Consider the following 26,289-nt stretch of genomic DNA (forward strand, 5'->3'; position numbering starts at 1 on the left):
ATTATAACCGGAAGCAAAATTTTTCACTGCTTTTATGATTTCAATTTTAACATTTTCATCTGTATATTGATGGAAAAGGAAGGAATAGGCCTAACAGACGATTCTAATGCTCTGAAACCTTTAGATTCAAAAGTCTATTGTAAAGACTGCTCCCAGAAACGGGTAATACTGGGCAATATGATTTTTAAGCTTTATTTTTACAAAGAATAGTAAAGACTTCGTGTTGATTCATAGTCTTATGGCTTATAAGTATATACATTTTATACATAACCATTGAGAGTCATTTTTAGAGGATTGAAATTCAATTTTTTTCTCCAATTCTTAAAGTACTTCTATGTCAGGTATGTAGACAGAATACAAGTTTTGCAAATTTTAGGATACATGTACCTTTTTAAATTATTTTGTTTTAATAATCCAAACTTTGAAAAAAATGCATTTTATTGCAATGTTTAAGTGAATTGTAATTTTAATTGTTATGCAATCATATTACTAAATAAACACCTTAAGGGGACATGTCGTGAACATTTATAGAAATGCAAAGGATGATTATTGTTTTATAAACAAATCTGTGTTATCATGGTTATAATCTGAAAAATAATAATTACTTATTAATTAGTGATGTACATATATATACTGCTTTAATAGTAAACATTTTTAGCAATGAACAAAAATTGTTTAAAAGAAATTTTCCTTACATTTGATTGTTAATAGTTCTATTTATTTTTAAAAATCAAATTGAATTTTTTGTCTTATTTGTTGGAACAATACTTTATCAGATATTACACTTAATAATAATAAGAGTCTCAAACAAGTTAACTTATAAATTAAAATACTATATGTTTTATTTTTATGAATATCCTTAATGTATTGCATTTGTGATTAATCACTGAATCCTCTTTAAAATTCTGGCCAGTATTGACCAGTATTACCCGGTAAATCTGGGTTTTCCCAGTATTTCACTGGGATTGGCAATACTCAGAAAACCCGGGTTATTGCCAACCCTGATTAAAAGCACTTGTAATATGGATAAAAAACAGCATACACAGATATATGAAACAGGTGTTACCTGTGAAAAGGGGAAGAAGTCGGCAAACCTTTAGAATTCTTTACGAATTTCCCATTTACAGCAGATTTATATATATATATATATAATCATTTCTTCTTTGATATACATTTTTGTAGTAATTAAACTCAGTAGTGAGTACTCAATACTTGTGTGTGGGTACATGTAGGTGCCTGGTGCTGGTAATGTCTTTTTACAATAAAAGATCATAAAATCAAAAGTATGATGCATGTTGTACAGTTGGTGCAGGATAAAAACATTTATTGCAAAAAAATTCCCAGCATAATTTCTGGTATAAAAGTAACTGAAAAACAGAAACTTATCCAATGTTGGTGCTATAGGTGAGTTCCGGGATAGTTGTTGTTTCAATGCGTGGATTGAGTAAGTCATATCACATGACATTTTCCTATGCATATACCTAGATTTTAACACAGGCGAATAAGGCGATGTTGTACATGTGTGATTGGCAATTAAACAACTATCCACCAAATTTCAAGTGAAGTGGATGTAAGCAATTATAGGCAACCGTACGGCCTTCAACAATGAGAAAAACCCATACCGTATAAGCGGCTATATAAGGCCCTGACATGAAAAATATGAAACAATTCAGTTGGGAAAACTAATGGCCTAATTTATAATAAAACAATTTACGAAAACAAATATCAAAGACATGAACTAACAACAACCCCTGAACTACAGGCTCTTGTCTTGGGACAGGCTCAAAGAATGTGGCGGGGTAAACATGTTTGAAGGCACCAACCCTCCCCTATCCTGGGACAGTGGTGTAACGGCACAACATAAGAACAAACTATAAAAATCAGTTGAAAAGGGCTTAACTCATCAGATCGATTCAAAACAGAGAAACATATATCAAAAACACAGACTGTAGGTGCCCCCAGGCAGGGAATTTATACATCCCTCACAACGAAAAAGAAAAGTACAGATCTGAAAGTACACTTGCAGTAATGACTGCTACATGTAAAAATGTAGTTCAAAGCCAATAACAACTTATAGAAAAAATCATGTATCTAAATTCTAAAACTAAAATATCAATCAGTACACATCCAACATCCCATGGATTTAGTGTAAAGACGTCATTAACAGTCAGAGACATGACCTTGTGCAATGTCAAAATATAGATATAGACAGATTGTAGAACTGTGAATGTGCATATGTGTATAACTATAATATTCAGTATGGTTTATTTTACTGATAACAAAATCAAGATTTATACCAATAAAAATATAATGACAGTGTTGAATTCATAACTTTTTAGAGTAAGTTTATTTAAAGGATTGATAAGTTTACCTGGATCATATCTAAATTTGAAATCATTGGTATACTGATTTCTCTACTGTTATTGAGGTCTTGGTCCTCATAATAGAATTCCAATTTTCTATCATGTTCCAATTCCAACATATCAAAAGTTTTTCAAGGTTCTCATCTGTGAGGGTTCCAGGGCCCTCTCTGCAAATACTCATAATGGTATCCAAATTGTTTGTCTGCCCAAACGAGTCAGACCCAAAAATCCAGTTTAATTCTTTTTATGCCCCTCGCCGTAGCAAAAGGGGCATTAAGTTTTACCCTTGTCCGTCTGTACAACTGTACATCCCAAAATTGGTTTCCGTTCTCTTAAGTTTGCCTCAACTAAATATTATGAATCTTATACACAATGCTTATTACCACAAAACACAGATCAAGTTTGAATTTTGGTGGAGTCACTTTACAAATGGAAAAATTGTTTATTTTTTTTTCGTTTTTCGTTCTATAACTTTAGTTTGCCTCAACCAAATGTTATGTAACTTATACACAATGCTTATTACCACAAAACTCAAATCAAGTACAAATTTGGGTGGTGTCCCATTTACCATTCTAGAATTCTTTACCTTTATAACGTTATATGCAAGCGGGGGCATCATGTGTGTCCCATGGACACATTCCCCATTTATTTTAGTAAAATCGTGAACTTTGTTTTTAATTTTCAGTATTAAAGCACGTCTGTTTTTCTGTTCACACTATTATTTTTACAAAACAAATCACTTCTGAACTTTCTTCTGTATCAAGTCTTTGTTATAAAACACTATGGTGATACTGAATCGAAACCCCAGCAAAAATTTATTCACACTTCCATGGTTGAAAAGTATTTTGATTCAGTACCTATCCCGATTTTTGTATGGATCTCATTTCAGACCTTCCGTTGATTACAAGATACGTGTTAACCACTGAACGTCATCCAGATGCAGAATGTAGCTTGCCCATTATAAAAACTGCTTTCCGAAATATGATCTTTATCTGTCAATATTCAATGTGTTTTTCTATGGGAACATTATGACAACCTATTTTTGAAAAAATTGTACGAAATATAAATTATCAATTACCTTTCCAATACAACTTTATTGAATTAGGAATTTTATGGGTTCATTTGGGAAAATTTCAGGTTTTTTCTCATTGGGAACGGGGCCGATATTCTGTCTTAAAATAAAGGCAGGAAATCATGTAATTTGGATACTGGTCATTCTCAGTCTCAATAAACTGTAGAATAATCACAAATGGCAACTAAAAAAATTTCTGGTCGTTGCACAGAAAAGAATATTGTCCTACATAACATTAAGGAATTTAAGAATAATTAAAAGAAACATATTTTCATTTCAGACAATTTACAATTGAAAGCATAGCAGTGTATCAAAGTTTAATTTTATTTTGTGTTCTACAGTTAGATAAAGGTTCATAAGAAGTAAGCTCAATATTATGCAAATTAGGGAAAATGAAATCAAATTCATCAAAATATTAAGATTATGAAAAATCATACAAAGAGACCTTTTTCTGCCAAACATCAGGTGGTTTGAATTGACTCTTTTAGGTTGGAAAGTAACCCTTTTGACATTAGGCATATAGCTATGATGACTGTCAACATTTATATACTAAAAAATGAATATGATATGTTAGCCTATTGAAAAAAAAAATACACATGTGTGGCTTATGAATATAGTAAATGTGGATGGTTGATGTGATCTGTTGTACTGTCCAATATTTCTAGAAATTCCTGTTATCCTTTTAATCATTATTTTACTCTTGCTTTTAGAGTGTAACATGTCTGGAGAATACAGTTACCAGGTTTTAAAAGTGTGTGTTGCACAAATCTGTCAGAATCTGGGTTGGAATTCCACACAATCAACACCACTAGAACTTTTGACAGATATTTTAGAACGTTACCTTTTGCAAGTAGGGAAAGTAACACACAGATATGCTGAACAATGTAAGTGCTATTTATCTTTTTACACCCCCTTCACTAAAAAAATAAATACTTAGGGATGTTATAATTATTAGTCCCCTACCGACGAAGTCGAAGGGGACTTTAGGTTTGCACTCCGTCCGTCCGTCTGTCTGTCTGTCCATCTGTCAGTCCGGCAAATCAGTTTTCCAGACTTTTTTTCTTCGTGCTTGAAGATATTGATTTGATATTTGGTTTATTAATTTATCATGACAAGTTACAGGTCAAGTTCAATTTTGACGATTTTATATTAGCTTTTCTCTTTGTTCAGTTAAAGCCCTTTCCCTAGAACTAAATTCTTGATGAAATACTTATTAATTAGTAGATTTCTGTTCAAAGGGAAATAACTCATTTTTTAAAAGACAAATTTTGTTCCAGTCTGATAATTTTGCGCAGAGTTATGGTCTTTGGACATAGAAAATTCTCTTAAATAATCAGTTTTCAACAGTTTTTTTTGTCATGCTTGAAGATTTTGACTTGATATTTTTATGTAGTTTACACCATGACAAGTTATAGATCAAGTTAGAATTTCGTTCCATTACAATGAATTTGTAACCGGTAGGGGACTATGTATTGCCATGCAATACTCACAGAATGCTTGTTATTGTACCCTTTGCATCCATAACAATGTCCACTTCTTCATTTTTGATAAATTCAAAGAATTTTTACATTTTAATATAATTTTATAAATTATAAGTTTTGGCTGATGATATAATATTCCTTGGAAGAAATTAACTGAATGGAACTACCCAGATGATTGGAGTTTCTATGTATACATTTTAATATTAAACTGGCATAAGAGTTCTAGTAGTTATTTTTGTAGGATTAAGAGTTCTATTAATGATTTCACAAAATTCAAATTTACAGTTTTGAAGGAACATTTTATAGTAAAGAACAGTGGATGTGATTTGCTTTTATATAATTTACAATTTGACACAAATTAGAAATATAAATATAAAAATTAGGAGATTGAGTGTGATTGCCTATGACAATGTATGAGACAACCATCCATTAAGACTAAAGAACAAAGATGTAAACAGTTGCAGGTCATTGTATGGGCTTCAACAATGAGAAAAAATACATACCATAAACTGAGCTTGGATTGCAAAATGAGAAAAGTTCAAAAGAGAAAACTAACAACCTGATTTATATTACAATAAGAAGACAACTTAATTAGAGTAAACAGTAACAAAGTGACTACCATTTGATTACAGCCCCCACTCACACACCATCACCATGCTTTTTTTTATTCCTGTCCACTCTACCAAATTTATTATACTTTGAATGTAAACAAAAATATCTGGGTAGTAACAATTATTTACCTCAAATTATGTGCATTAATTTATCATGTTAAAACATACACAGCAATGATAACACATTGTCTGTTGTGTTTGTGTTCTTGGAAATAAAAATCTCAAAATAATCTGTTGTGTTTGTTGTCATAAAAATAAGAAACATCACTGTTTGCCCATTAATTACCTGTACTACTTTTCTTAAAATTAGCCACTCTGAAATTAGCTACCGGTATATAGAATATTTGAATACATCTATATTATCATTTAACAAAAACAGCATGCCTTTCCCTTATTGTTATTATTCTTAAGACCTTGAAACACTTGTGTACATCTGTACTCTTTGATGGTATACATGTGTATATGAACAAGTAGACTGTGATTGAACAAGATTAAGTGTTATACTTTGATGGTATACATGTGTATATGAACAAGTAGACTGTGATTGAACAAGATTAAGTGTTGTACTTTGATGGTATATATGAACATGTAGACTGTGATTGAACAAGATTAAGTGTTGTACTTTGATGGTATATATGAACATGTAGACTGTGATTGAACAAGATTAAGTGTTGTACTTTGATGGTATATATGAACAAGTAGACTGTGATTGAACAAGATTAAGTGTTGTACTTTGATGGTATATATGAACATGTAGACTGTGATTGAACAAGATTAAGTGTTGTACTTTGATGGTATATATGAACATGTAGACTGTGATTGAACAAGATTAAGTGTTGTACTTTGATGGTATATATGAACATGTAGACTGTGATTGAACAAGATTAAGTGTTGTACTTTGATGGTATATATGAACATGTAGACTGTGATTGAACAAGATTAAGTGTTGTACTTTGATGGTATATATGAACATGTAGACTGTGATTGAACAAAATTAAGTGTTGTACTTTGATGGTATATATGAACAAGTAGACTGTGATTGAACAAGATTAAGTGTTGTACTTTGATGGTATATATGAACATGTAGACTGTGATTGAACAAGATTAAGTGTTGTACTTTGATGGTATATATGAACATGTAGACTGTGATTGAACAAGATTAAGTGTTGTACTTTGATGGTATACATGTGTATATGAACAAGTAGACTGTGATTGAACAAGATTAAGTGTTGTACTTTGATGGTATATATGAACAAGTAGACTGTGATTGAACAAGATTAAGTGTTATACTTTGATGGTATACATGTGTATATGAACAAGTAGACTGTGATTGAACAAGATTAAGTGTTGTACTTTGATGGTATATATGAACATGTAGACTTGATGGTATATATGAACATGTAGACTGTGATTGAACAAGATTAAGTGTTGTACTTTGATGGTATATATGAACATGTAGACTGTGATTGAACAAGATTAAGTGTTGTACTTTGATGGTATATATGAACATGTAGACTGTGATTGAACAAGATTAAGTGTTGTACTTTGATGGTATATATGAACAAGTAGACTGTGATTGAACAAGATTAAGTGTTGTACTTTGATGGTGTATATGAACATGTAGACTGTGACTGAACAAGATTAAGTGTTGTACTTTGATGGTGTATATGAACATGTAGACTGTGATTGAACAAGATTAAGTGTTGTACTTTGATGGTATATATGAACATGTAGACTGTGATTGAACAAGATTAAGTGTTGTACTTTGATGGTGTATATGAACATGTAGACTGTGATTGAACAAGATTAAGTGTTGTACTTTGATGGTGTATATGAACATGTAGACTGTGATTGAACAAGATTAAGTGTTGTACTTTGATGGTGTATATGAACATGTAGACTGTGATTGAACAAGATTAAGTGTTGTACTTTGATGGTATATATGAACATGTAGACTGTGATTGAACAAGATTAAGTGTTGTACTTTGATGGTATATATGAACATGTAGACTGTGATTGAACAAGATTAAGTGTTGTACTTTGATGGTATATATGAACAAGTAGACTGTGATTGAACAAGATTAAGTGTTGTACTTTGATGGTGTATATGAACATGTAGACTGTGATTGAACAAGATTAAGTGTTGTACTTTGATGGTGTATATGAACATGTAGACTGTGATTGAACAAGATTAAGTGTTGTACTTTGATGGTATATATGAACATGTAGACTGTGATTGAACAAGATTAAGTGTTGTACTTTGATGGTGTATATGAACATGTAGACTGTGATTGAACAAGATTAAGTGTTGTACTTTGATGGTGTATATGAACATGTAGACTGTGATTGAACAAGATTAAGTGTTGTACTTTGATGGTATATATGAACATGTAGACTGTGATTGAACAAGATTAAGTGTTGTACTTTGATGGTATATATGAACATGTAGACTGTGATTGAACAAGATTAAGTGTTGTACTTTGATGGTATATATGAACATGTAGACTGTGATTGAACAAGATTAAGTGTTGTACTTTGATGGTATATATGAACAAGTAGACTGTGATTGAACAAGATTAAGTGTTGTACTTTGATGGTATATATGAACATGTAGACTGTGATTGAACAAGATTAAGTGTTGTACTTTGATGGTATATATGAACATGTAGACTGTGATTGAACAAGATTAAGTGTTGTACTTTGATGGTGTATATGAACATGTAGACTGTGATTGAACAAGAATAAGTGTTGTACTTTGATGGTATATATGAACATGTAGACTGTGATTGAACAAGATTAAGTGTTGTACTTTGATGGTATATATGAACATGTAGACTGTGATTGAACAAGATTAAGTGTTGTACTTTGATGGTATATATGAACATGTAGACTGTGATTGAACAAGATTAAGTGTTGTACTTTGATGGTATATATGAACAAGTAGACTGTGATTGAACAAGATTAAGTGTTGTACTTTGATGGTGTATATGAACATGTAGACTGTGATTGAACAAGATTAAGTGTTGTACTTTGATGGTGTATATGAACATGTAGACTGTGATTGAACAAGATTAAGTGTTGTACTTTGATGGTATATATGAACAAGTAGACTGTGATTGAACAAGATTAAGTGTTGTACTTTGATGGTATATATGAACAAGTAGACTGTGATTGAACAAGATTAAGTGTTGTACTTTGATGGTATATATGAACAAGTAGACTGTGATTGAACAAGATTAAGTGTTGTACTTTGATGGTATATATGAACAAGTAGACTGTGATTGAACAAGATTAAGTGTTGTACTTTGATGGTATATATGAACAAGTAGACTGTGATTGAACAAGATTAAGTGTTGTACTTTGATGGTATATATGAACAAGTAGACTGTGATTGAACAAGATTAAGTGTTGTACTTTGATGGTATATATGGACATGTAGACTGTGATTGAACAAGATTAAGTGTTGTACTTTGATGGTATATATGAACAAGTAGACTGTGATTGAACAAGATTAAGTGTTGTACTTTGATGGTATATATGAACAAGTAGACTGTGATTGAACAAGATTAAGTGTTGTACAATTTGTACATAAAATATGTGAAGTGTTTCGTGTAGCATCGAAGAAAGAGTAGTTGTTGATACTGTCATTTTATTTGTATTTTCAGTTGGAAGAACAGAACCCAATATAGATGACATAGGTTTAGCCTTCCGCCATTTGAATGTCAGTCCTAGTGAGTTAGGCGAATACATTAAGAATGCAGATCCTTTACCATACGCTCATGATGTGGTGTCATTTCCTGTTCCAAAGAAACCTAATCTACAGTTCCCTAAACCAGACTGTAGAGAGGTGTTCACAAGGGATGAATCTATACCAGAGTACATGCCGCTCATGCATCCTGAACTGGAAGGTACAATAGCTATATAAAAATGTCAGTTACCAGTCAATTATTATTTTTAAAAGATTTGCTTTATAGATTTTATTTGAAAATTCTTTTTGTTTTGATATCAAGGTATACATGATACAGTTCATTTTCATCTTGTTATTCTGGTATTATATATGCCTTATGACTCTGCCTTGCATTTGATAAAGTAATTTATGCAGGTTCAGTAAAACCTGAATGTAACTTGCTTTGTGGGGCAAAAAAAAAAATTAAATTTGTTTATGGCTGGTCAATTTTATCTTACTTCAGCCTATACTGACTATAATCGATAAATGTTATTCTTCTTGTATTTGGTTAACAAATTAACATATATGATAGTGTACCACTAATAACCAGTGAAACTTGATTTAAGATAAACATGATAAAGGAACATTTCTATACTTTTGGTTTTACTACAAATGACAATAACAAGAGATTACAGTTTAAAACATTTGAAGTTGAACATGTGTATTTTTTAAATGTTTATTCAGAAGAAGAGTCTGTGCCAACTGAGCCAAGTACAGATGCAAGATTAACAGGATTATTACCACTTCCAACAATGAATCAGATATCAACGAGTCCAGTAGATGGCACTGTTGTAGACAAACATGCTAATACACCACCAGATGGACCCCCATTTAAAAGAAGACGGTATAATTTCTTAATCATTACCTCTTGTCCAGCAAACTGTCCAATGTTTTAAAGTAGATAAACATATTTTACAAAAGATTTTTGAAAATTTATAAAAAGGAAAAATGTATGCGCATTCAAATTTCACTTTGAAACAATGCCTCTATTTTATATAGATTTTCATGTTTGTTATCATTCTTTTGTGAATAAAACAAAATTATTTGGAAAAGATTATTTTGAGTTAGAATTTATAAAATAATCAAGAAAAGTGAGATATTCATTCTTTTTAATTAAAAAAAATAGTTGATGCCAAAAATTTTCCATTTTAAGCTGAACTACATTATTAAATGTCTTTTTTTAAATTAATTATTTTCTGTCTAAAACATAAAGTATGTGAGACAATAATCTGGTTGTTTGGCATTAACTCAGGCTTCACTACCATATATCACAAATAAACAAACTAAACATTTTCTTTCTAACTTGATTTAAGGGATTTGTTTTGCCAAAACTATTATAATTGCAGTAATATCAAGTATAACTATTTACCCTTGAATTTATTATTATTGCACAAGTATAGCCCATGGTCAATTAGAATCACCTGTAGCATACTAAATGAATACACCTTATCGCTATTTGTCCGCCATTACTGGACATCACAGAAGTTCCCGTAAAATTATGACGTCATAATAGAAAATATCTGACGCCACAATGGAAAAGTGATTGTTGTATGACGTCAAAAGTTCGAGCGGGACTGATTCTCGGGTCAAGCGGGATTAGCGATAAGGTGTATATGATGTGTTGGTTCCAATTTGTAATTGTTTTATTTGTTGTTTAAACAATAATTTTTCACTTGATATTTTCATAGGTTAGACAGTGGTGCCCTTCCTGAAGATGCTGGACCATCATTATATGAAATGAAAAGTGTTATCATATCTACGTCAGGAGATCATACACCAACTCATGGCAAAGCTGGTAAATTGCCAGATCCAAGAACACCACCTCAGGGATATCCTAAAAAACCTAAAGAATCGCCCAAACCATCACCTGTTAAACAGTCAAAGAAAGCATCTGCAAAAGAAAAATCAGATTCAAATAAAGAAAAAATTGAAAGAGACCTATTTTCTGAAACTGTGTTTGTGCCAAGTTCATATGAAAGATCGGATTCAAAAGATGTGCAAACAGAAATTGTAAGACCGAAATCCACTGTTGTGTCACCACCTGGTTATGGGCCTAGATCTAAATCTCCTGGACAGGCTAAAAGTCCTAAAGGCCCAGGACGACCACCAGGTAGACCCCCAAAAAGTCCAGGAAGACCTCCTTTAAAGAAAAGTCCAGGCAGACCTCCCATGCAGAGAAGTCCTGGAAGACCTCCTTTATCAAGAAGCCCAGGTAGATCTCCATTTCAACGAAGTCCAGGAAGACCACCTTTACATAGGAGTCCAAGTCGACCTCAGTCAGGAAGAAGTCCTGGGCGTCCACCAAAAAGTCCTAGAGGAAGACCCAGAGGATTTATTCCTGTGGTGGTTAAGCCTAATCGCCCAGCAGACATTGAAACGATTGAGAGAAATATATTAGAAAGAATGTCACCACAATCACAAATCTCAAATGAAGACATTAAAGATGTTGTTTCAACACCAACAACTGATCAGCCAATAGATTTGTCTCTGTCTGGAAAGTCAACAGAATCATCTGTCAGTGAGGTTATTGTTAAGACTGAAGGAAATGATGAAAATTCACAAGATGGGTCTTCCAAACTAATAATTGTAGAACAGTCTCACAGGCCTCGTGGAAGACCACCAATCAGTCCAGAGAAGAAAATGGCAAGATTAGCTGCCATTGATGACATTATTGATTCAGTTATTGCAAAATCATCTAAAAATGAAGAAACTATAGAAGAAAAGAAACCAGTTGCTGAGCTTGCTAGTCCTGATGATGAAAATAAAATTGAATCAAAAGATAAAAAATCAATATTTAATGAAGGTGAATCATTTGATGCTTATGTTACAAATGTTGATTTGGATGACATGCATAGTGAAGTCATATCAGAGGTCACCGTCAAAACTGAGACACCTGAGGTGAAGGATAATGTTAATAATATCACTTTACCTACTGGTGAAAAAATACCACCACTACCACCACCACTGCTTACATCACCACCTATAAAGAGACCGAAAGGACGTCCAAAGGGTTCTGGAAAAAAGAAAATAACAACGCCAGTTAAGGAAAAGTTGAAGTTAAAACAAACTGTTCTATCTGAAACTATAAGTCAGGTAAATATTTTTGAAAACAAATCACCAGAAGTCAAAAGTCCTGAAAAGAAGCCAATGGATCCATGGATGGCAGCCATGTCAGCAGCAGGTCTTGCTGTATCAGTACGGCCACCTGAACCAGAAGAAGATACAATGCCAGCTACACAAGATGCAGACATGTCAGAGACAGTGGAGGTAGAAAATGTTACTATTGAAGTAATGAATGAAACAGTGGAAGTTAAGACAGAGCCAGCTGAAATCAGAAATGAACCAGTTGTGATTAAAACTGAGCCTATGGAAACAGTTAAAGATGAAAACAAAATAAAGGGAAAATCTGAGAAATCTGAAAAATCAAAGGTAAGGTTATGTTTTGTTTAGTTTTTTATGGGAAGGTCATTATTAAGATAAGATTGAAGATTTTTTAACAAGGCTTATTTGTAACATGATTTATTTTTCACTCAATCAGAAAAACATTTTTTTTAACACGGCAAAACTAATGGGAATGAAGTAATTTTTGTAAATGCCCTTTTTGGCCCCAGATATTTAAGTCCATTATTTTTTATTTACTTTCTTATAAAGGGTTGACATAAGCATTCCAAATAGGCAAAAATCAGGTTTTCGGTGAAAGTTGACAAATAAAAGTCGCTGAATTTAACATATTTTGACATTAAATACTGAAATTCTATCTATTTTTTAAACAACTTCTCATTTTATTCTTCTCTGATGTACATTTATCAGAATATTGTATTGCCAAAAATATCAGATTTAGAAATTCTCAAAGTTGTCGGCATATTTTAAAGAAATTAAAAATATTTCCTACTATCAGCCTCATTTTTCTGGAAAGCATGGTAACCTATGTTTTATGTTATGTTTTTTAACATTCTCATCTCAATCTACAATCTCATAATCACTAGAACATTGTGCTACTGTATTTACTCCACTTAAATAATCATGACAATTAAAAGTTCTTTTCATTTTAATATTTAAGGAACACAAGAAAAAGAAAGAAAAGAAAAAGAAAAACAAGAACAAAGACAGAGACAAGGAAAAAAGTAAAAAGGATAAAGGTCATGAGGTGAGAGAGACTCAGTTGTAACTTCCAGTTCAGTGGTACTCCATTTGTATTTAGTTTCATTGAAGCTGAACTCTCCAAGTACCCTACTTATAAAATATGTCAGCTGAAATTGCATCATAAAACACTATTTCAAATCAATCAGGTTTATCTTGATTCATTATTATTCTGTATATGTATACTTTGCTTGCTGTATCAAAACAGTATAACAAAAAACCGACTCCAAGGTCATTTCAAAAGGGGATGTCATTAAAAACTTGACAGAATCAATCAACAGAACAAGTCAAATTAATCTTTGAGGGTTTTTACATTTACCGGCAGTTTAAGAAGTAGCTACTGAACATGCTTATGATATGATAAAACACATGTTATTACTAGATATTTGGTATGTAAAACCATCAAAAATGATTATGATACATAAACTTTTATAATTTTTAACTTTTTATAAAGTTTTAGATCAATTTTCAATTAAGCACTTGTGCTAGTGTGTTTTGTGATACAATGTATGCTGATTATTTTGTATTGCTTTGGAGACACTTGCCAAAGATGCACTTTTTTGATGTGCTAAAATCATAGGAGTCTGCACCTTACTTGTTGCAGCGATACAGAGAGCATGATTTGTTGTAGTAGCCACCAAAAGGAATGAAAAACCATCCTAACTTACAAAATATGTAAGGAACAATGATCTGTTGTGTCAAAATAACAAAAATAAATTTGAGACCTAGATCAAATAAATGTTTTCTTTTTCTAAGGTTCCCCAACCCATCCAAATCAACTGTTAACTAAAAAAAAGATATTTTAAGAAAGGTAAACAATTCGTATTTATTTTTAATTTTGAATATTTCCTTATAGCAAAATACATGAATGTGTTAGGAAATTGTCAGAATTCAGAACATTTTAAGAATTATTTGTACAGATTTAAGTGGAAATTTCGGCATGAAATGCTAGATAAGTAATAAAGTTTTTTAATGTGTATACTCCAGTTTTTTTGTGTTTAATGTGGGTATAAAGACAGTATCTATATTACAGATGATACAGATCCTTGTCTCTTTGTTGTTTAAGATGGTATGTTCACTTCAAGATGTCATATTTGTTTTTATGTTGTTTGGTTGATGTCTCATTGATGTATCCATCTGCATTTATTCATGCACATAGTTTCCTGTCATTTGATTAAGGAATTTTCATTAATCTGATTTATAATTGTAAAATATCTTATACAAATATTTTTACTTTTTAGACGTATTTCCCCACCAAGCTGAAGATAAAATTTGGTGGTGCATCAAATAAATGTGAAAGTACTCGTGTAATAATGTCTCCTCGAACAGAGTCATCACCTAGTGAATCTCCTCGACAAGAAGGTCTTAAACTGTATGTTTATAATCATTATGTTATTTGTAGATAATAACATTAAATTAAATTTCATATGATTCTGATCAGTTACATTAAAATGGATAGAAGTATTATGGTAAAATAGAAACTTACTATTTTTGGGCACACCCAAATTTACCATGACTGTATTAGTTGGATTTTTATGTACTGTATACGAAAATACATGTTTGTTAGAGTTGACTTGCACACATATTTTAACAAGTTAAATTATAAAAATTGAAAGCATATTTTTGTAGTTTTAATGGTGTGTAAAAATTTTGATCTTGCTCATATTTTTTGTGTAATTGCTTCCAAGCTACATCCAAAAAGCACTTCTGTCAATGATTGTACATGCTAATAAAAGTACAAAAAAGCTTTCAATTCTTAATTATGAATTCAGTTACATTTCAATTATTTCTAGTGTTATTAAAATATTATTCAAGCATACTATATAAAAATAAGAAGATGTGGTATGATTGCAAATGAGACAACTCTCCACAAGAGACCAAATGACACAGAAATTAACAACTATAGGTCACCATACAGCCTTCAACAATAAGCAAAGCCCACACCACATAGTCAGCTATAAAAGGCCCCGAAATGACATGTAAAACAATTCAAACAAGAAAACTAACGGCCTAATTTATGTACAAAATATGTTTAAACAAAATATGTATAAAAAATGAAGCAGTTAAGATTATTTTAAAGGTTCTTACTGTTATTAAAACAAAAAACTTATATGGATATTGTCTAGCATCAGATTAAGTTCTTTTGGATTTTCTTGTTTTTATAATTATGATTGAATAAAAATCTATGAAAAATTACAATAATTTTGCAGAGTAATAAAGAAGACAACACCACAGATCTCTGAAAGCAAACCATCATCCCCCTCTGTAACTTCAGTTAAGAAAGAGCCAAAAACAAAAGAAATCAAGAAAGAGCCAGTTATTAAACCAGGACTTGTGATAGAGGAGGAGCCCCCTATTCTCACACCAGAACCTCCAAAAACAGCAACTCCTCCACCTCCTGTTCTCAGAGTGCCATCCCCTGTTCCTCGTAAAAATCCTAGTAAACTTTCTATCCCAGAATTACCTCGAGGTGTTGTCCCATCCCCACCCCCACCAAATCTGTCACAGCCATCTACATCCAGTGTACCAAGAAGACGTGAACCTGTTGATCATCAAGGAGCACATAAATTTCCTTCCCCTGCCCCAACAGAAACTAAGACATCCCCAGTTCAAACCCCATCTACACCTCCATCATCACCTCCCCATCCTCCAGAATCTCCTGTGGAGCAGGTCAATTCTCCTCATAGTGACACACCTTCTACCAGTCCATACCATTCCCCATCTCCTTCTCCAGGTCCCTCCAATCCTAGAGAGAAGTTTGAATTGCCTCCTATGCCTCCACCTTCTATAGTTCCTCCCCCTCCTCCTCCATCCAAGCCCTCCGTACAGAGAACAGTAGTCGCTGAAACCATTGGAACCTTTATAGTGAGTATTAAAGTAAAACATATTGTAATTGCATAAATGCAGGGTTCAAATTGTCAACTAAAAACTGATTTTACATATGTATTCCGTTCCCTGCTTCAGTCTGCTTTTCAGCTTTGTTGCTTTGAACGTTCATTCATTTTATTGGAATATAAGGCTTTTTGTTTTCTAATATGGCTTTTAAATCATCAAATTATTTATATACTATATCAGATTTATCATTTTATACATATAATACTAAATCATTCACAATTAATCTGTCTTTCATCATACATTATTCAGTAAAGACCTGTTACTATTGTCCTTGTTAAAATTATACTTACCAGGTGTCAGAAGATCATGTTATTGAGTAAAGACCTTTTACTATTGTCCTTGTTAAAATTATACTTACCAGGTGTCAGAAGATCATGTTATTGAGTAAAGACCTTTTACTATTGTCCTTGTTAAAATTATACTTATCAGGTGTCAGAAGATCATGTTATTGAGTAAAGACCTTTTACTATTGTCCTTGTGAAAATTATACTTATCAAGTGTCAGAAGATCATGTTATTGAGTAAAGACCTTTTACTATTGTCCTTGTTAAAATTATACTTATCAGGTGTCAGAAGATCAGGTCATTGAGTAAAGACCTTTTATTATTGTCCTTGTTAAAATTATACTTATCAGGTGTCAGAAGATCATGTTATTGAGTAAAGACCTTTTATTATTGTTCTTGTTAAAATTATACTTATCAGGTGTCAGAAGATCATGTTATTGAGTAAAGACCTTTTACTATTGTCCTTGTTAAAATTATACTTATCAGGTGTCAGAAGATCATGTCATTGAGGTGATGTATCATTACATGTCTTGTTACCTCTAACTACACGTCTTTGTTTGTATAATAAGTCCACTTCTAACTACATTTTCTTTGTTTCATGGTGGATTTTTACATGTATAACACGAAACCATTAGTCTATAGATTAAACATTCACAGGGTATTTTTTTTAATTGCAAGTGTGTTTTAAAAACAGAATGGATCAGAAAATAGTTACATTTGTTAATATCAAATTGAGATCATATTTTGGAAAAAAAGAGCAAATTTAAGGTTGCCAAAGACCAAAAATGGCAAATCAATTATTTGGATTATCAAAAACTAATGTACTTGGGTTAAAACAAACAAATATTGATGTATATTTATTTAACTTCCATCTGGGAAATATTGATAGAATAACTATGTTTGTGTTGAGATTAGAACATTTGAATTGGCAGGGTTCTATTTGTAATCAGTATTTGGGGGTAGAAGTTCAGGACATTTGATCAGACAAGATGTTCTTTGTAGGCTGCTAGTATTTTTGCAACAGGTTCAGAACATTTTGAATAGACTGGCTCATACATTTGAATTGGCAGGGTTCTATTTGTAATCAGTATTTGGGGGTAGAAGTTCAGGACATTTGATCAGACAAGATGTTCTTTGTAGGCTGCTAGTATTTTTGCAACAGGTTCAGAACATTTTGAATAGACTGGCTCATTCTTACATATTTGACAACCCTTCACTTATTATTGCCAGTCAAACTTGAGGAGTTATAACATTTTTTCATTCTCTGTAAAGTTTTAGAATATTAAAGATCTTTATATGAAAAATTGTTCACTACATAAAGATTATCCTATATGTACAATACAAGTTACATAGATATAAGGTTAATGTTTTTTGTCTAATATATCTGGATCTTTTGGTCAAAATATAGAACACAGAATACTAACTCATTATCATAGGTGTGCAGTCAACAATAGTACAAGATTTGAAGTGGTAGTGTTTATAATATTTTATTGTCAATGATCAATTTTTAAAGTGGAAACAAAAGACATGGTCTTTGTCATTCTAGTTTCAGTTTAGGAAAACTTAAGAATTTCTCCTCTTTTCATAATTAAATATAACTGTTGAACATGTAAAGTTAATTTTTGCATTGAAGAACAATTGACATGACTTATTAAATTTGTATTCCCTGTGTGGTAGATTAAAACCATTGGGATTACTACCTACAGGTGGACTACATATCTTATTCAGAAATTTTGTGAAAAGACACGAGAGAAATGAACTAAAATTTAAAACAATTCATCAAAAAGATACTATAACTTCCTCTATTGTCTCATGTCTCAATGCCATTATTTCTGGGGTTTTAAAACACTAAATAGGGATTTAAATATCAAAGTGCCATTTTCATCTAGATTTCATTATTTTTACATATTTCAGTAGAATTGAAATTTTTTTCAGTGCTTTGTACATTTGTATTTCTGTTGTTCAATTTTTTTTTATACAATTTGGCAAATTTTACTTTTTTGTAAAATTTTGAATCATAATATATCATCACAGCTATTTTCCTGCTTTATTTATATATAAAATTCTATTTCAGAAATGTTTTTAACTAAATCATTATAATTGTGAACAGATATATCATGTTATGGAGGGGTATTTGCGAAATTCGGTCCCAAGACTGGAATTTTTCGCAAATACCCCTCCATAACATGATATATCTGTTTAATTACACCGAATAGATTTGGATTGAAACTAATTCATTAACATGTTTATGCATAATTTTGAGGAAAAAAGGATATTATCATAGAACCGTGGGAATTATACATGTACTAATACGCGTTAGCTCGCTTTTTTATGTAACGTCATATCCGAAAAATTTTGCCGGGAAAATGCTCGAGAGGGTAAAAAAGGAATATCCAAAATGGCAAATACCATGGTATTTGAGGCAAATTCGTTTGAAATGAGGAAAAAAATATTAGAATATGCGAAAAATACACTGGCTATCAACCAATCAAAATCTGGCTTTCTTATATAAGGTGTAATTATGTGTATAAACTCTTAGTCAGCATTACATTATTCATCAAATCATTGGGTTTAAATTGGTTCATTTCATTTTAAGTCAAGACATGACAAAACAGCCAAGCTTACTGTCACCAAGCTTAAGGTTTGCTAATCATCATAATTCGTATTCTTTTAGTTTTCATATACAGTAAAAACTTATTTTGCAATTGAAAGAATCCAAGAAAGTGCATCTTTTTTTATTGTCGAGCCTTCGACTTTTGTCGAAAAAGCGAGACATAGCGATCCTATATTCCGTTGTCGTTGTTGTCGTCGTCGGCGTCGTCCACAAATATTCACTCTGTGGTTAAAGTTTTTGAAATTTTAATAACTTTCTTAAACTATCCTGGATTTCTACCAAACTTGGACAGAAGCTTGTTTATGATTATAAGATAATATTCAAAAGTAAATTTTGTAAAAAAAAAAATCCGTTTTTTCCGTATTTTACTTATAAATGGACTTAGTTTTTCTGCCAGTTAACATTACATTCACTCTGTGGTTAAAGTTTTTAAAATTTTAACAACTTTCTTAAACTATCTTGGATTTGTACCAAACTTGGAAAGAAGCTTGTTTATGATCATAAGATAGTATCCAGAAGGAAATTTTGTTAAAATTTTGTTCCATTTTTTCCGTATTTTACTTATAAATGGACTAAGTTTTTCTTCCAGTTAACATTACATACAGTCTGCAGTTTTAGTTTTTAAAACATTTATTAGATTCATAAACTATCCTGGATTTTTACCAAACTTGGACAGAAGCTACTTACAATCAAAAGATAGTATAGAGAGGAATATTTTTATTAATTTTTTTCCTCATTTTTGTTGAATCTGCGATTAACAGCAAAAGTAGGCGAGACACTAGGTTCCACAGAACCCTTACAAATTTTTTCCAAAATTTACCTCTGAGAAATTTATGTTTTAATAGATATATATATAAGCTATACAAAGGTTTTACTGTATGTTTTTCATGCGTTTTGCTTTTTCATGTTTTCATTGTTTATATTAATTTAGTTTAGATTTCTGTATTATATATTTCTACAGAAATATTAATCCATTTAAGAAAATTTCTGAAGAGACTATATTTATTGCCTACCTTTGTAATTGAACATGAAAGATTTGATTGTACCTTCAAACTACCCACTAACCTTTACTAATATTATTTATCTAAATCATATGTTATAGTGTTAAATATTAACTGTCTATCCTACTAACATATTAGTCTTTGTACATAGAAATATAGTCATATTTGGGGCCAGCTGAGGACCACGTCCGGGTGCGGGATTTTCTTGCTGCGTTGAAGACCCATTGGTGGCCTTCGGCTGTTGTCTGCTCTTTGGTCGGGTTGTTATCTCTTTGACATATTCCCCATTTCCATTCTCAATTTTATATTGTTATCTCATGAATAATAAACTAGTTATACCCCCACTCCAATAGAGTAGCATATTATGGTCCCATTAAATTTTATTTAGGAACCACAAATCAGAGCTTCAAGCTCCATGTGAAATTGCTATACTGTGTGATGTGTTTTCACATCAATTCCTTATCAATTCCGTGTTTACTGAATACTTATATAAATATATATAGGCTATGTATAAAACTTTTGTTACATTTTCTCAGGAACTAATCAGAGCATCCTGAATTTTAGTATCAATCTTAATGTTATGCATGCTATGCTGTTAAATGCATATTCACATCCATCGTTCATCAACTTCCTGTTTACTGAAAACTTATAATGAGGTATCATAAGTAATTTATTGCTCACAGTATTTTATGGTCTTTTGATCAGTTCAAGTAGCATGAAGATGATATTTGACCCTTTCTTATTACAAAGTTGGGATGTATCTATTCAGAATCATATTTCTGTGAATTTTTATGCCCCACCTAGGGGCATTATGTTTTTCGGTCTGTGTGTCCGTTCATTCGTTCGTCCGTCCGTCAGTTCTTCCGTCTGCCCCGCTTCAGGATAAAGTTTTTGGTCAAGGTAGTTTTTGATGAAGTAGAAGTCCAATCAACTTGAAACTTAGTACACATGTTCCCTATGATATGATCTTTCTAATTTTAATGCCAAATTAGAGTTTTGACCCCAATTTCACGATCCACTGAACATAGAAAATGTTAGAGCGAGTGGGGCATCTGTGTACTATGGACACATTCTTCTTGTAATATCCTTATGGATAGTTGTCCCATTGGCAATCTACCACATCACCTTATTTTTACAATAATAAAAATCTACCAATTCTAATGGTGTCATAGATCTTTATAGGTTTCATTAAATCATTGTCAATACAACGGTATGTAATGAAAAACTACATTTGTTTATATGCTTGCAATGAAGAGAATTATATATTTATTTTGTTCATTTGTTACTGATAAATTAATGTTTTTAGATACTACTTATTAAACTGATAGGCTTAAGTTGAAAAAAATATTTTGAAATAGAATATATGCTATTTAGATTTCCTTTTTAATTCTTAGCATTTAAAACAATTGAAATTCTTCATGAATGTAGTAATAATAAAGAATTATTGCACACATGTAGGCATTAGTTATTACCAATGTTTGTGCTTTTATCATTTCAACATATACATCATATAGAAATAGGTCACTGTATTGTGTATTGAGTTTTGTTTAATGTTGGCTTTAATTTTTATATGACACTGTTTTCAGGATGCAACTGGACAGAAAGTTTGGATCTGTCCGACATGTAAGATGCCAGATGATGGTAGTCCTATGATTGGTTGTGATATATGTGATGATTGGTATCATTGGTAAGTAGATAAAAGATGTATTTTTATGAATATTTTTGAAACTTTGGTCAAGTTTCCTGTCTACTCCCTCCTTCCCCCATCAACATCCATAAAAAAAAAGAAAAAGAAAAAGATTTACTTTTATGCATCAAACTTTTTTTAGATTCTCACTGTTTTAATGAGAGGTTTGGGTTAATCAGAATGTCAACGAGCTAAAGACTATATCAGTTTGCAATATAAATTCATTCATTAAAATAGCAATGTGAAAAATGTCACCCCAATGCATTAGAAAGACAGTAAAAAGTACACCATAATGAAAACATTCAGAATATCTTACCACCAAGTTAATCCATTGGCAATCTTGTTTCATAGGCAGATAGGGAATATACAAACACCTAATTAGAAGGCACACATATATGGAGACAGTTTAACTCCAATATTGATAGTTCTATCATACTGACATTTTAGATTAATTTATTCTAAAAATTGTTTCAATGAGAAATTATTTTTTGGTCTTCAAACAAAAAAATTTTATATTGACATTTGGGTCATGAAAATAAGAAGAATCCTCTATACTTCTATATATCTGCTTTGTGAATATGCAATGCTGTCCATTCCAGGGTATGTGTTGGGATAAAGGAAGACCCACCAGAGGATCAATCATGGTATTGTACAAAATGTATGGCTCCAAAGAAACAGTCAAAAAGAGGCAGAAAGAAGGGCAGTGGTGCTGGAAGAGGAAGAGGAAAGAAACCTGCTTAACACTTAGTCACAATTGGTTTTGAAAAAAAAACTTGTAAAATGTATGTTGAGAAAGTATTCTTACATACTAACAAAAGTGCTTATTTGGATATGTTACATACTAAACTAGCATAATGTTGAACTCATTGCCAGCTCTATGTTGATCAGTAAAGAGCTCTTGCTGAAAGACTTAGTAAGTGCAGCTAAGCCAGCTATATAAGTGTGACTTGCCTGTAAATGTTGCTGTCTTATTTTTGCCGTCAGATGAACATTTTACCAAGTTGTTGTTCATAACACCCAATCAGACTAATCAGATGATAAAACATTTTATCTAACTGTTAGATGAAGACTGCAGTAAGTCAGCTATGACCGAAGTGCAATTGCTAAATGAAAATTACTTATATGTAGCCCTACTGAGTGACTTATCGTCTAGTTTTTTTTTTGTATTTGTTATTTTTCAATTTCATCCCAGAGATGGTCATCTGTAGTTAATTAATTGAGATTATCATATTTTCAAGTTATATTTATGATGATCATTTTACAGTATAATTTGTTTACATGTATTAGTTTTTTTGCAAGTTGTAAATTTTATTCAGATAGCTACAAGAAATACTTTTTAAAAAAAATCACATCAGTAGAAACTAAAGTTACTACAGTATGACTTAGGTAAACTTAACACGAAATCACTGAATCAAACTGTTTAACTTGAGCATTTTGTTTTCAACAACCCATAATGTTGTAGATATAAAAAGAAGATGTGGTATGATTGCCAATGAGACAACACTCCACAATAGACCAAATGGCACAGAAATTAACAACTATAGGTCACCATGGTCACTGTACGGCCTTCAACAATGAGCAAAGCCCATACCGCATAAGAAGCTATAAAAGGCCTCGAAATGACAAATGTAAAACCATTCAAACAAGAAAAATAATGGCCTAATTTATGTACAAAATAATGAACAGAAAAACAAGTATGAAACACAGCAACAATAGAGACTATTATACAACAACACTATAGGCATTGCTGTAGTTATTAATGAGGGTCTGAATGTGGGGGTCGTCATTTCTGTATTCTTTGATTTTTTAGGTAAATTTTCTCTTATCTTTATTTTTTTTGTCCATTATTCTGTAACCCCAATAAGTCCGGCCCTCCTCATGATCCACTGTCCAACTCATGAGGGCCTGAACATTTTATTTGATTAAAACTTGTCACAAGTCCTGGATTTTGAATCTTTGAATGAAAGAGCCAATCAGCTGTTATTGTTATTGAGATAGGCAAATCCCAAGCTAATTCAGAATGATTAATTGTCGATTTTTCATTGACTAGGCCTTCAGGTGATAGTATGGTAACAGTAGAGCAGCAAAATATAACGACTGAGTTTTTCATGTTAATTATTCTGTATTCGTTTTAATTTAGCACCCTACTATTCTCTATTCTTTATAATTGTTTGCCTATTTTTCTCTTTATTTTGTAAACTCCATCCATACCCTCCTACACCCATGTTGTATGACTCAAATGAATCCACCATGTGTTCAAAATAATATATTAATATAAAACAAATTAGACGTGAAAAAAACATGAGCTGTAAATTCAGAAATTATTGTGTGTATTTATTATTGTCATTTTTGAACAATTGACTCAAATGCAATATTACCATTTCAGGAAATGCTGCATACAAATTAAGCTATCTTTTAAGTATAGCATAAAATGTTATCTTGTATGTAAGCATAAAAATGCAAGTTTTAATTTTGCTACTCCTATCTCGCTGAAATTTTCGCAATTATGAAAACATCGCAAAAATTTCTGACTTTACAGTATTTTGAATATAGATTATTTGTATGACCATCTGAAGTTGGTACATGGTAAAATCGTGTCATTGTTCAACCAATTAAGGTACTCTAGTAAGGGGACAACTTACTTTGTTACTGCTGTGAACATTTTACCTATTTGAAAAACATGTGTTACAGGATATCATTCTGTATATATGACATTCTCTGTTAACTGTCACATGACTAATATACAGTTAACTATTGAATAAGGAAGTTTTCTTTCAATAATCTGAAAAGATTCAGGAAAAATGTAAGCTGATGAATTTATCAGAAATTAGAACCATATGCATAAAAGGAGATGTGTATAAGAAAATTTTATGTTCTAGGGTTGATCAATTTAATTGTAACTAAACCTTAAGTCAAAAGGTCTTGGTGATTTAAACTGATAATGCAACAGTAAAATCTTATTATTTAAACTTATTTTTCATTGAAATGAGAATGTCTAATTTTGAATCTTTTTAAGCAGACATGCCTGAGATTCTGAGGCTTCATTTTACTAAAGTGTGCTGGTTAAAAAATGTTTTGAAAGTCATTTATTATTAAATATGCTTTACATCCTCGTCATTTTGTCTCTGGTGAATAGTTGTACCATTGCCACATGTACTTATATCTATATTTAAAGAAAACATACTGAGGTCCTTAAATTTAAGATTATTAAAGATCATAGCTCATAATTAAGAAGTATTTCTGTAATTAATATTTTACCAGTCAATGATTTTTATTTGTTAAAAGATGTATATTTGTAACTATTTATATAGTTATAAACAATAAAGAGTCAAAATATTTGTGTAGTTTCTTTGCTGCTTAGCATTTATTACCATTATCTTTTGTGTATTTATTATTACTTGGTTTGTAACCTAGTTTGTTTTCCAAATGTTTGGCTCTTGGCTATAGTTATGACTGACAGATACTTTAAATATTTAAAAATTAGAAAATCTTCAGTGTCTAATGAAAATTACAATGAATAAGTTCTGCTTCCTCAAACACAGGTTTAGGCTGTCAACATTTTTTTACATTGCTTTTTAAAAAGTTTCTTCCTATTGTTTCCTCTGGAGAGCTGCTTTTAGGTTGATTAGCTGAAATTTTTAATGATTCTCTTGAGAAACTCTTAATGTAGGTGAAACTAAAATATGATAGAAGGATTCTGTATCGTACTGTGCCAAGTGTAATAACTTTGGTTCTGATAACTTAACCAATATCGCAGCCTGCAGACGTCTTAGTTTCACATGGGAGCTAATGGAAAATAAGATTTTTTTTCTTTTTTAAAACATTAGGTAGAAGATACCTAAATAACTGCATTAAAACATGAATCAAATTCACCAAGGACAATACACAAGCAAGAAGTATGGTTCCTAGCATATCGATTTCCATGACCTGTCTTTGAGTGCTTCACTTATATTTTCTTCTTTTTTTGAAGTGATATTTTTCTATTGCATACAAGTTTTATGTTAAGCTGCTACAGCAGATGACAACTTTTCCACTTGACTGGATAGTTAGCTAATTATTGAATTATCACTTTTTGTCTCGCCTTGATGGAGTCAAAAAGCGAGACGTGTGCTGTTTCAGGCGGCGGTGGTGTCATCAACAAAGTATAAGTTTGTGATTAGGTCAGTTTATGGGGAACCATTAGTGGTAGGTCAATGATATTTGGTATGCAGTTGAATTAGCATTAGCACATCTCATTTCCATAGAGATTATGTGACCCCGCCCTCTCAATCATGGTCTGTTGAATTTGAACATTTGCTTAATTTACCTGTTTTGGTTTGTGATTGGTATAAAAATAAGGAGATGTGGTATGATTGCCAATGAGACAACTATCCACCAAAGTTCAAATGAAGTGGATTTAAGCAATTATAGGCAAC

General features: G+C 31.6%; 2 protein-coding genes across 4 annotated transcripts in view; both read left to right on the forward strand.

Annotated features, from left to right (window-relative positions):
* LOC127729108 (TBC1 domain family member 25-like) overlaps nt 1-26,289 on the forward strand; it is a 447,590-nt gene that overhangs the window by 205,759 nt on the left and 215,542 nt on the right. The window lies entirely within an intron of this gene.
* LOC127729042 (transcription initiation factor TFIID subunit 3-like) lies at nt 9-25,212 on the forward strand. 2 transcript variants are annotated; one of them, XM_052236659.1, is made up of 11 exons: nt 9-162; nt 4,146-4,319; nt 9,193-9,435; nt 9,939-10,098; nt 10,943-12,683; nt 13,315-13,401; nt 14,636-14,766; nt 15,605-16,259; nt 17,059-17,082; nt 21,774-21,874; nt 22,474-25,212. In XM_052236659.1, exons 2-11 carry the CDS (start codon nt 4,154-4,156, stop codon nt 22,613-22,615), a joined length of 3,450 nt encoding a protein of 1,149 aa, XP_052092619.1. In that variant the 5' UTR covers nt 9-162; nt 4,146-4,153; the 3' UTR covers nt 22,616-25,212. The 2 variants fall into 2 exon arrangements, with proteins under 2 accessions (XP_052092619.1, XP_052092620.1); XM_052236660.1 differs by lacking the exon at nt 17,059-17,082.

This window comes from Mytilus californianus, unplaced genomic scaffold (genome assembly GCF_021869535.1).
Source record: "Mytilus californianus isolate M0D057914Y unplaced genomic scaffold, xbMytCali1.0.p SCAF_1, whole genome shotgun sequence".
NCBI classification, from domain to species: domain Eukaryota; kingdom Metazoa; phylum Mollusca; class Bivalvia; order Mytilida; family Mytilidae; genus Mytilus; species Mytilus californianus.